This window comes from Oncorhynchus clarkii, chromosome 5, assembly GCF_045791955.1.
Source record: "Oncorhynchus clarkii lewisi isolate Uvic-CL-2024 chromosome 5, UVic_Ocla_1.0, whole genome shotgun sequence".
NCBI lineage: Eukaryota > Metazoa > Chordata > Actinopteri > Salmoniformes > Salmonidae > Oncorhynchus > Oncorhynchus clarkii.
The window spans coordinates 77,687,195-77,698,385 of NC_092151.1; the positions used below are offsets into that span (position 1 = coordinate 77,687,195).

An 11,191-nucleotide genomic window follows, 5' to 3' on the forward strand; every position below is an offset into this window, starting at 1 on the left:
TTTTTTGCTGAACATATTATTTCATCTCCACTACCTGCTCAGGGAAGTCATATTGAGACTAAAGTTTTTCTGACAAATGAGCCCTGCACAATAGAAAACAAGCACATACAACAACTGTACATATTAATGTACTGGAGGCAGCACTGCTGGGTAGCTGGCACAGCCACAAAGTCATCAAATCTGGTTTTAAACCTAACCCTAACCTAATTTTTACAATATAGCCACTGGCCCATCTAGTGGAACTCACTCAGCCCTGCCTCCAGGACAAGATTCCTCTCAATAAACATCAACCTGCCTCAGAAACATTGAATGTGCGCATGTAATCTCTTCCAATGCCAGATTTGTGAGTTTTTCAGTGTAGTTACAGTCGTTTCTGTCTGTGTAAGGCTCTACAGTTACCTGTCTCTCCCCACAGTGCTGGTGTAGGTCGGACCGGTTGCTTCATCGTGATTGAGGCCATGCTGGAGCGTATGAAGCATGAGAAGTCAGTGGATATCTACGGTCATGTGACGTGTATGAGAGCTCAGCGGAACTACATGGTGCAGACGGAGGACCAGTACGTCTTCATCCACGAGGCCCTGCTAGAGGCAGCCACCTGCGGTAACACAGAGGTCCCTGCACGCAACCTGTACGCACACATCCAGAAGCTCACCCAGGTCACGCCCGGAGACACGGTCACTGCCATGGAGCTAGAGTTTAAGGTAGGTAGTAGCTGTCCTCCTGAACATAACAGTGCAGTTCAGTTCTATGTTATAAACCTAGCTAGAAAAGTGTTGGACTGTTTGCAACCTTTAGTACTAACAAGGGACTTGTGACTCCACTTGGACTTGCTCAGGCTTGGACTTGCTAGGGAGCTGGGATTCAACTTAGACTTGAGGTTAAGTGACTTGACTGGTACAGTTACTAATTGGAGCATTTAGTTAGAAGCAGTAGAACAATTGTTGTTGTTGGTGGTGGTGTCTCAGTCTGTACGATGCAGTGGGAGTAGGAAGTTAATGTCTCAGTGTGTTTGGGAGCATTTTCATCCTCACACTGTAACTCTGAAATGAATAGATTCTCCTAGGAGGGGTGTTCTGTTTCAGTGTTTCAGAGGCTTATCTTTTGGACTGGAGATGAGAGACTGAACTAGAGGGAGGGGGCCGTGGGAGGGAGAGAGACAGAGAGAAAGAGAGTGATCTAGTGAGGGAGGAGTGTTGAGACAGGCTGACCGTCTGACAGTCTGTAGATAAAGCCTCAATGGGTTGGAGAGCTGATGCATCCTGGGATTGGGCCTACACCACTGTGCTCCAGCGACTCTATTGGACCCCATCACATACTCACTACCTGCGTCCCAAAATGGCAACCTGTTCCCTATATAGTGCACTACTTTTGACCAGGCCCATAGGGCCTGGTCAAAAGTAGTACACTGTGTAGGGATTACAATGCAATTTGGGACGCCTCCACTCACAGCCTCCCGCCATAGGAAAACAGCTCTAACCAGCCTCCTCCTCGGAGACACGCCGCCACAACCCAAATGATGTGGGTCAAACTTGTTCAGCAAGCAGGATGATTGTAAGTCCGTAGCAAGTATAATTAGGTTTTGATGCTTCACTCCACTGGCAGTTCTGAAACTTTCACTTTGCTTTCTTTCTACTGACAGAGTATAATATTAGGACACCATCAGCAGTGGCAGCAAAAAAACCTCACCCTCCCCCTCTCATTTGGGAGAAGATGGTTTTTCAGTTTTTAAAGTCTTGTTTGGTTTTAGTTTATTTCGTCGCAGTGGCATGGATACAGTCAGCTTGTGTATCTATCTTCACAGCCGCCCCGAATGTTGTGTGGGAGTGTTTTTTGACTCTGACGTCTCTGTTCGTGGCTGTGGCTGTGCTGTCGACACTAGTTTTTATGGAGAGAGAGAGATGTTGTTGGCGTCAGCAGGTTGTTAATGGAAGCTGTAGAACAAAGGGGCTCAGCTCAAAGCTCATAATTTTCATGCATCAATTAGAGTGTTAGCCCCCAACCCCGTGCCCTCCGACATTCCTGCTCACACACAGCAATGCTAGGCTGGCTGGGATCCCCAGCTTTAGCACTTTGAAGAGACAGGGGCTAGATAGAAGGGAAGGAAGGTGGGCGTCAGTAAAAGCTGTGGCAACAGTCATCTTCAGGTTAGAGGCATAGAAATATAATTACTAGAATGGGGAAAAGACTCGCACTTTCATGGGTGCAGTCAATTTTAGTATTTATATTTCTATGTTTATGGGTTGGTGTTTCTTTACAATAGCACACAGTTCTTTAATCTGATCCAAGATTGTATCTTTAATCTGTCCTTTCCTCTTCCCTTCCTTCTCCAGAAACTGGCCAACTCCAAAGCACATACCTCAAGATTCATCAGTGCCAACCTGCCCTGTAACAAGTTCAAGAACCGGCTGGTGAACATCATGCCTTTTGAGTCCACCCGCGTGAGTCTGCAGCCTATCAGAGGAGTGGAGGGCTCCGACTACATCAATGCCAGCTTCATCGACGGATACAGGTAAGATAGAGGGGGATGAGGAGAGAAGGAACGATGATAGGAGATGAGGGGAGTGGAGGGGAGAAGAGGATAGGGAGAGAAGAAAGGAGGGGAGAGCGGGGAGGAAAAGAGAACGGGAGAGCAGAGGAGTTGGGGAGGAAAAGAGGAGGGGAGAGCAGAGGAGGAGGGGAGGGGAGGAGAGGGGAGGAGAGAGGGGAGGAGAGCAGAGGAGAGCGGGGAGGAAAAGAGGAGGGGAGAGCAGAGGAGAGCGGGGAGGAAAAGAGAAGGGGAGAGCAGAGGAGGAGGGGAGGGATCGAGGTTGAGGGGAAGAGAGGAGATGGGAAGAGGTAGGGGAGGAGAGGGGAGGAGAGAAGAGGATTTTCAGACTCAGACTGTGAGAAAACAAGACATTACATATTCTGAAGACTAGAATAAGTGAGATGTGAGAATGGAGAAGAGGACATAGAAATAGAGAAGAGAGAATCCATCCTGCAGACACAGCTCCTCTAATGAGTGAGGAGGTGGACCTTTCCTGCAGCGACTGACAGCAGTAAATTATGGTGTGAAATGGAGGCCAGTATTTTCCTGCCTCTCTTGCCTTAGTCTTGTCAGTTGTCAGGGCAAATTGGTTGTATTGGCAGTACTGTCCATTCCTTCTCACACTCCTCCTGTGGTAAATAAATAGTCTGATTGTGACAGGTGACAAACCCCTCCTCGGAGAGGAATACAGTGATTACCTATTGTGATAGCTCTGTTTATGTCTGCTGATACCCACAATCCTTTACTCTAGAACTGTCCATCCTTGGGAATCTGCTCAGCAACACTCAATGGAAGATGTACGGTTCTAAAAAATGACATTTTCTATGAATTTAAAGACATTTGTTCATATTTGGAGAAAGGATATTGAAAAGGAGCACCTATTGTTTTCAGAGTTACAGTGCATTCGGAAAGTATTCAGACCCCTTGACTTTCTCCACATTTTGTTACGTTACAGCCTTATTCTAAAATTGATTAAATAGTTTTTTCCCCCTCATCAATCTACATGCAATAACCCATAATGACAAAGCAAAAACTGAAATATCACATTTACATAAGTATTCAAACCCTTTACTCAGTACTTTGTTGAAGCACCTTTGGCAGCGATTACAGCCTTAAGTCTTCTTGGGTATGATGCTACAAGCTTGACACACCTGTATTTGGGGAGTTTCTCCCAATCTTCTCTGCAGATGCACAGCTATTTTCAGGTCTCTACAGAGATGTTTGATTGGGATCCAGTCCGGGCTCTGGCTGGGCCACTCAAGGACATTCAGACTTGTTTTCCGAAGCCACTCCTGCGTTGTCTTGGCTGTGTGCTTAGGGTCATTGTCCTGTTGGAAGGTGAGCCTTTGCCGTAGTCTGAGGTCTTGAGCACTCTGGATCAGGTTTTCACCAAGGATCTCTCTGTACTTTGCTCCGTTCATCTATCCCTCGATCCTGACTAGCATTAATCTGCCATCACCATGCTTCACTGTAGGGATGGTGCCAGATATCCTCCGGATGTGTTACTTGCCATTCAGACCAAAGAGTTCAATCTTGGTTTCATCAGACCAGAGAATCTTGTTTCTCATGGTCTGAGTCCTTTAGGTGCCTTTTGGCAAACTCCAAGCGGGCTGTCATGTGCCTTTTACTGAGTAGTGGCTTCCATCTGGCCACTCTACCATAAAGGCCTGATTGGTGTACTGCTGCAGAGTCCTTCTGGAAGATTCTCCCTTCTCCACAGAGGAACTCTGGAGCTCTGTCAGAGTGACCATCGGGTTCTTGGCCACCTCCCTGAACAAGGTCCTTCTTCCCCGATTGCTCAGTTTGGCCAGGCGGCCAGCTCTAGGAAGAGTCTTGTTGGTTCCAAACTTCTTCCATTTAAGAATGATTGAGGCCACTGTGTTCTTGGGGACCTTCAATGCTGCAGACATTTTTTGGTACCCTTCCCCAGATCTGTGCCTCGACACAGTCTCGGAGCTCTACGGTCAATTCTTCCCAATTCCTCATGGCTTGTTTTTTGTTCTGACATGCATTGTCAACTGTGGGACCTTATGTGTGCCTTTCCAAATCATGTCCAATCAATTGAATTTACCACAGGTGGACTCCAATCAAGTTGTAGAGACATCTCAAAGATGATCAATGGAAACATAATGCACCTGAGCTCAAATTTCGAATCTCATAGCAAATACATTTTCATTATGGGGTAACGTTATTGTGTATAGATTGATGAGGATTTTTTATAATTTAATCCATTGTATAATAAGGCTGCAATGTAACAAAATGTGGAAAAGGGGAAGGGGGTTGAATACTTGCCGAATGCACTAGATGTGTGAGTGTGTGTCTTGCATTCGGGAGGTGCTTGGGAACTCCCGTTCAGTTACTGTCCCATTTCCAATTAGTACCTCATCAGAGAGGTCCCATAGAGCCGTCTCCTTTATGGAAGTATAAACACTGTAATTGGCTGTAATGCACAATGCTACAACACACTAATGACTGACAGAATGAATAAGAGCTTTTTTAAGTATTTGTTTTTGGTGGGGGGGATTCATTGATGTGGTTTTCTGTTCCGATTTCCTCCTCATACTCCACACACACACACACACACACACACACACACACACACACACACACACACACACACACACACACACACACACACACACACACACACACACACACACACACACACACACACACACACACACACACACACACACACACACACACACACACACACATACACACACACACACACACACACACACACACACACACACACACACACACACACACACACACACACACACACACACACACACACACACACACACACACACACACACACACACACACACTCCTGTGTGCTTAATGAAGTCCCTGGGGCTGCCCCACCTGAGGGAGGGAAGGAAGGGGGGTGTAATTCCTCTTTAATTCCTGTAGTGGTAATTAAAAGTGAATTAAGACATCGAGAGGTGTTAGTTTGCATCCCAAATGGCACCCTAGGGCATATACAGTGCACTAGTTTTGACCAAGCCCCATAGGGTCCTGGTCAAAATAGTGCACTTTATAGGAAATAGGGGGCCATTTGGGGTGCTGACTTTCTCTCTCCTGGCTCATAGTGAGATGTTAGTGTTCTCTCTCCCGGCAGGCATCACATCTTTAAAGTGTCAGAGGGGATTAGGATGGTTTAGATGAAGAAGGGGAGGATAATGATGATGATGCAATGATGATGATGTCATACTGGTTAGGTGTTTCCAAGTATTTTATTTTGATATCCTGAGGTGGTCATTCCACACTTGCTCAACAGCCATTTTACACTAACAATTGTATTTATTCAACTCTAAACATGCATATGTCTGGATAAGTGTCTCGGTAGAGTAATGATCTCTATGGCTGACCTTGAGCCTTGCCTGTTAATTTGCAGGCATGCTTATTGCCATTGTCGAAGCAGAACACTCAAACTATAATAAGCAGTAAGAAACTGAATCTCCATGCAGCATGAGTCAAACCCATCAACTGTGAGAGACTCTTTGAACAAGGTGCTGAGGCATGGCTCACTTACTAGTTATCACATAGAAAAGATAGATGGAACTCAGAGTTCCAGCAACAGCCCCTTCTTACACTGCAAGTGTGTGTGTGTGTGTGTGTGTGTGTGCGCGTGTGTGTGTGTGCATGCCTGCGTGCGTCTGGCTGTACTTGGCCGTGCGTGTGCTAGTGCGTCTGGACCTAGGAATATGTGTGTCTTGGGCTGGACTGGGCTGGCTCTCACATGTTTGTAGGGATGACAGAAACAGAATCACATTGACACACATCTCTCTCACGGCTTCACACTGCCCTCTAATGTTGATCTAGTAGAAAGAGGACCCCAGTCGCAACGCTGCGGTTTTCTCACTGGCTTGAATAGAGTAGACACTTAATAATCTGTCAGCAGTATAACGTAATGAAAATACACCAAGCCCAGCCTCCAATAACAGCACAAGGGCCTCTCAGGTGACAGTAGGACCACTCAGGACTCGACATGGATACTGTAGGTTAATGGGGATGTTTTGAAATGTAACTTATATCCCTTGACGTTATAACGTTATCCTCACCCTGTCATATACTGTGTCCCTGTTACATGACGTTTACTGTGTCGCTATGAACTCTATTTTATGGGGATGTATTGAAGTATGTATCCAGTGTTATGGTGTTATCCTCACATGTCCTTGTGTCCCCAGGCAGCAGAAGGCCTACATGGCCACACAGGGGCCGCTAGCAGAGACCACAGAGGACTTCTGGAGGATGCTGTGGGAACACAACTCTACCATCGTAGTCATGCTTACTAAACTCAGAGAGATGGGAAGAGTGAGTGGCATTGATACAGTATACACGTACACACACAAGTACACACACACAAGTACACATACACACACAAGTACACACATGCAGTCACACACACACACAGTCACACACACACACACCAGTCATGCCATGGATAGTGTTGTGGTGCGATAGATTTTGACTATATCATTGTGTCTGTCTGTCTCTTAGGAAAAGTGTCATCAGTACTGGCCAGCTGAGCGTTCTGCCAGGTACCAGTACTTTGTAGTAGACCCCATGGCTGAGTACAACATGCCCCAGTACATCCTCAGAGAGTTCAAGGTCACAGACGCCAGGGTATGTCTATCTCTCCATCCATCCTCCCTCTTCTCCCTAGTAACTTTTTTCTCTCTGCTTTACGTAGGGGGTTAACCGGAATGCTACGTTTATTTTCCTAATTAATTGAATAGTGCTGCAAAGGTGAGGAAAATAACAGGGGTGGTGTTTTTCAACCCACACATGGAGCTGTGGCTGTGTTGCACATAGAAATACAATCTGCTCTTTACAGCACATACATAAATCAAATCAAATGTATTTATAAAGCCCTTACATCAGCAGATGTCACAAAGTGCTGCACAGAAACCCAGCCTAAAACCCCAAACAGCAAGCAATGCAGGTGTAGAAGCACGGTGGCTAGGAAAAACTCCCTAGAAAAGCCGGAACCTAGAAAGAAACCTAGAGAGGAACCAGGCTATGAGGGGTGGCCAGTCCTCTTCTGGCTGTGCCGGGTGGAGATTATAACAGAACATGGCCAAGATGTTCAAATGTTCATAGATGACCAGCAGGGTCAAATAATAATAATCACAGTGGTTGTAGAGGGTGCAACAGGTCAGCATCTCAGGAGTAAATGTCAGTTGGCTTTTCATAGCCGATCATTCACAGTATCTCTACCGCACCTGCTGTCTCTAGAGAGTTGAAAACAGCAGGTCTGGGACAAGGTAGCACGTCCGGTGAACAGGTCAGGGTTCCATAGCCTCAGGCAGAACAGATGAAACTGGAGCAACAGTACGACCAGGTGGACTGGGGACAGCAAGGAGTCATCCGGCTAGGTAGTCCTGAGGCATGGTCCTTGGGCTCAGGTCCTCCGAGAGAAAGAGAGAGAATTAGAGAGAGCATACTTAAATTCACACAGGACAGCGGATAAGACAGGAGAAATACTCCAGATATAACAGACTGACCCTAGCCCCCCCGACACATAAACTATTGCAAAATAAATACTGGAGTGTGTAGAACACACTGTAGAAAAAATACTCGTAGCATTACTCCAATTATGCATGTATAATGCTTTATAAAGTGTCATCAGCATGTATTAGCCTTTATAATGTTTTATAATAAGGCTTAGAGAAATTACTCACTTTATGTCCCTCATCCACCACTCACCACCACTCAGGATGGCCAGTCTAGGACCATTCGGCAGTTCCAGTTCACTGACTGGCCAGAACAAGGGGTGCCAAAAACTGGAGAGGGCTTCATTGACTTCATTGGTCAAGTGCATAAAACCAAGGAGCAGTTTGGCCAGGATGGACCAATCTCTGCGCACTGCAGGTAAGAAAAACTGATGACATCAACACATAGTTGATGACAGAGAGTTTGTGTGTGTGTGTGTGGGTGTGGGTGTGTGTATATGTGTGTGTGTGCTTGAGTGTATGCTTGTACTGTGTGTGTATGTGTATAGTACTAACTCTCCCTGCCCTGTTCCCCCACAGTGCTGGTGTTGGGCGGACTGGTGTGTTCATCACCCTGAGTATCGTGCTGGAGAGGATGAGGTACGAGGGGGTGGTGGATCTCTTCCAGACTGTCAAGACACTGAGGACCCAGAGACCTGCCATGGTGCAGACAGAGGTACAGTACTGTCACACAGCTGTGATGGGAGTCTGGGGGAGACTGGTTAGCGAGGGGGTGGGAGGACAGATCCTCTCCTAGATAGAGGTATCTAAGCAAAACAGGGATTCAGTTAAAATAGCTGTTTTTTCCAATTAAAAGAGTAAGATTTCCAATGTATTCATTACACATAACAAATTATCTTAAAACAATTTATTTGCATTGATACAAACACTCCCAGGAGATGATGGTACCATTATTATATTCTAGTAGATTTCACCCTGTTGACTGACTCTGATGTTGTTCCCCTCTGTTCCCCTCCCAGGACCAGTACCAGTTGTGCTACAGGGCAGCTCTAGAGTACCTTGGAAGCTTTGACCACTATGCAACATAATAACCACTCCCAGAATGCACTGGGACTCCTGGGGTTCAGGAGCGCCAGCCGTGTGTCCCTTCTGAGCTATATCCATACTGTCCAGAAACTGCCGGAGGGGAGAGGGGGAGGAAGAGAAGAAGAGGAGTGAGGAGGAGTGGGAGAGAGCACATGTCTGACTGGATGACCGTCAATCAGGTGGAGCAGTACTCCTGGACTGACTGCACAATAAACCTGCTTTAAAATCCTTCACTACTAAAAAATAACCTAAAAAGCTTCAGTATGCTTCATTCTGATGTCTCTATAGCTAATGCACATGCCATGAAAACACTATTTCTGCCTCCTCCACCTGCTTATATGGCAAACTTTATTTTTCTGCTTTTATTATGCATTAATATCATTACTATTACCCATTATAAATATGTTATTATTATTATTATTTAGAATTTGTTTTCTAATCATTTATACACTGGTTATTGTATGTCTTATTGGGTCTTATTTTAAATTCATTATTTGTATCTTTTTATTCTTTTTTACACAAGGGACATGTATTTTAAACATGCTTCGAGTTATTATTAATACTGGAGACGTACGCATACTCAGAGCTGCTAATAATATTTGACTTTTTTTACCATAATTATAACATTCTAAAGTTCTCTATTCTCTGGTTGGTCGTATTCAGTGGGATATGGGGGACACGACTTTTAGAAGTATTTTCACTTCCTGGTACTTTACAAAAACAATCTCCACAAAAAGAGATCAAACACATATACACCAGAGTTAGTGAACTACTATAAAATAAACCCATCTATGTTTATAAAAACTGAATAGATTATTCTTGATGATGTTTTATGAATAATCTACCATGTACAGATTCTGTTTACTGTGATTTTCTCAATGCCTGTCACTCAAAGAGCTCCGGTCCAAACTCCAGACGCAATGAAAGAAATACAGAAACTACCGGTACATGAAAAGGTGTTTGTCCTGTTTCAGCACCCTTAGTTGCCCATGGGACTGAACCAAACCATCACTCCCAATAGACACAGAGGAACTGGACCCTAGCTCTGTCTGCTCTGATCTGACAAGCTAGACCTGGTTTGGAGCAACAGATATACAGAACTTCACATCAGACTAATGTACAGCGCCCAACAACACCCCTCCTATGAGAAGTGTTCGAGTGACCAGACAGACAGTTATCCATCCCTGTATTTCTGATTACCCTGCTGATTCTGAACTATGATCTATGAATTGGACATGTCCATCTGCATACGACTGACCTAGTTCCCCATGACTGGCCATCCCTGTAGAAACCTGACAACAACCCAGATGAACATCTCTTCTGACTGTCACTGACTCTACATCCATGGTATAACTGCTGTAATATACTGTATTATCTCCTCACTGTGCTACAGAAGGACATTCTCCTGTAACACAAAGAAGCAGCATCAATGTACGGTGGAGGATCTCTACATTATAGTCAAGCGTTTTTCTCTTAAGTGAGGCTATAGGATTGCAAAGTGAGGTGAATTTGGATTGATTGGGCCCGGATGGACGGACTGCAAAAACAAGGATTTATTTCACTTTGTCTTCAAATAGTGCCGTAGGGGTTCAGTCTGTTGTATACACAATCTGTTTTCTATTTGTTAATAAAAAGGAGAGGGAAAAAATGTCGCAAAAACCTTGATGTTAATAAAGTTGAATAATTGTTTTTTTTATATATATCATGTGATGTTGTGTGTCTTTTTAAAAATATATTTGCATGTCACACACACACACACATACACAGCCCCCACACAGCCCACACACATTGTACCCTCTCGTCCCCCCATCCCTCTATGGAACAGATGGTGGAAGATACCCCGCCAGCTAGGACCTCCTGTGTCCTTTGACTGCCTGAACACAGTGCTTCAGCCACTGTCCTGACAGAACCCCTGTCCTGACATAACCCCTGGAATATCAGTCACACAATGGCATACACTGCATTGTGTTTTATAGTAGGTAATATAATTATGATCAGTAGGATGTTGCACATTGTTCGGACCTAATGGAATAACAATTTGACAAGTCAAGTGGCCGGAAAATAGAATTTACATGTACTGTATAATAAAATAATTGCCCTAAGGGATGAAGCA

General features: G+C 44.9%; 1 protein-coding gene across 4 annotated transcripts in view; it reads left to right on the plus strand.

The window, feature by feature from the left end:
* LOC139409406 (protein tyrosine phosphatase receptor type Fa) overlaps positions 1-10,778 on the plus strand; it is a 424,559-nt gene extending 413,781 nt beyond the window's left edge. For all 4 annotated transcript variants that reach the window (XM_071154522.1, XM_071154523.1, XM_071154524.1 and 1 more), the window contains 7 exons: positions 416-701; positions 2,331-2,509; positions 6,724-6,850; positions 7,037-7,162; positions 8,256-8,410; positions 8,572-8,707; positions 9,012-10,778. In XM_071154522.1, coding sequence (XP_071010623.1) covers positions 416-701; positions 2,331-2,509; positions 6,724-6,850; positions 7,037-7,162; positions 8,256-8,410; positions 8,572-8,707; positions 9,012-9,080 — 1,078 coding nt within the window. In that variant the 3' untranslated portion in view covers positions 9,081-10,778. The remainder of the gene's footprint in view (positions 1-415; positions 702-2,330; positions 2,510-6,723; positions 6,851-7,036; positions 7,163-8,255; positions 8,411-8,571; positions 8,708-9,011) is intronic.
* The last annotated feature ends 413 nt before the right edge of the window (positions 10,779-11,191 follow it).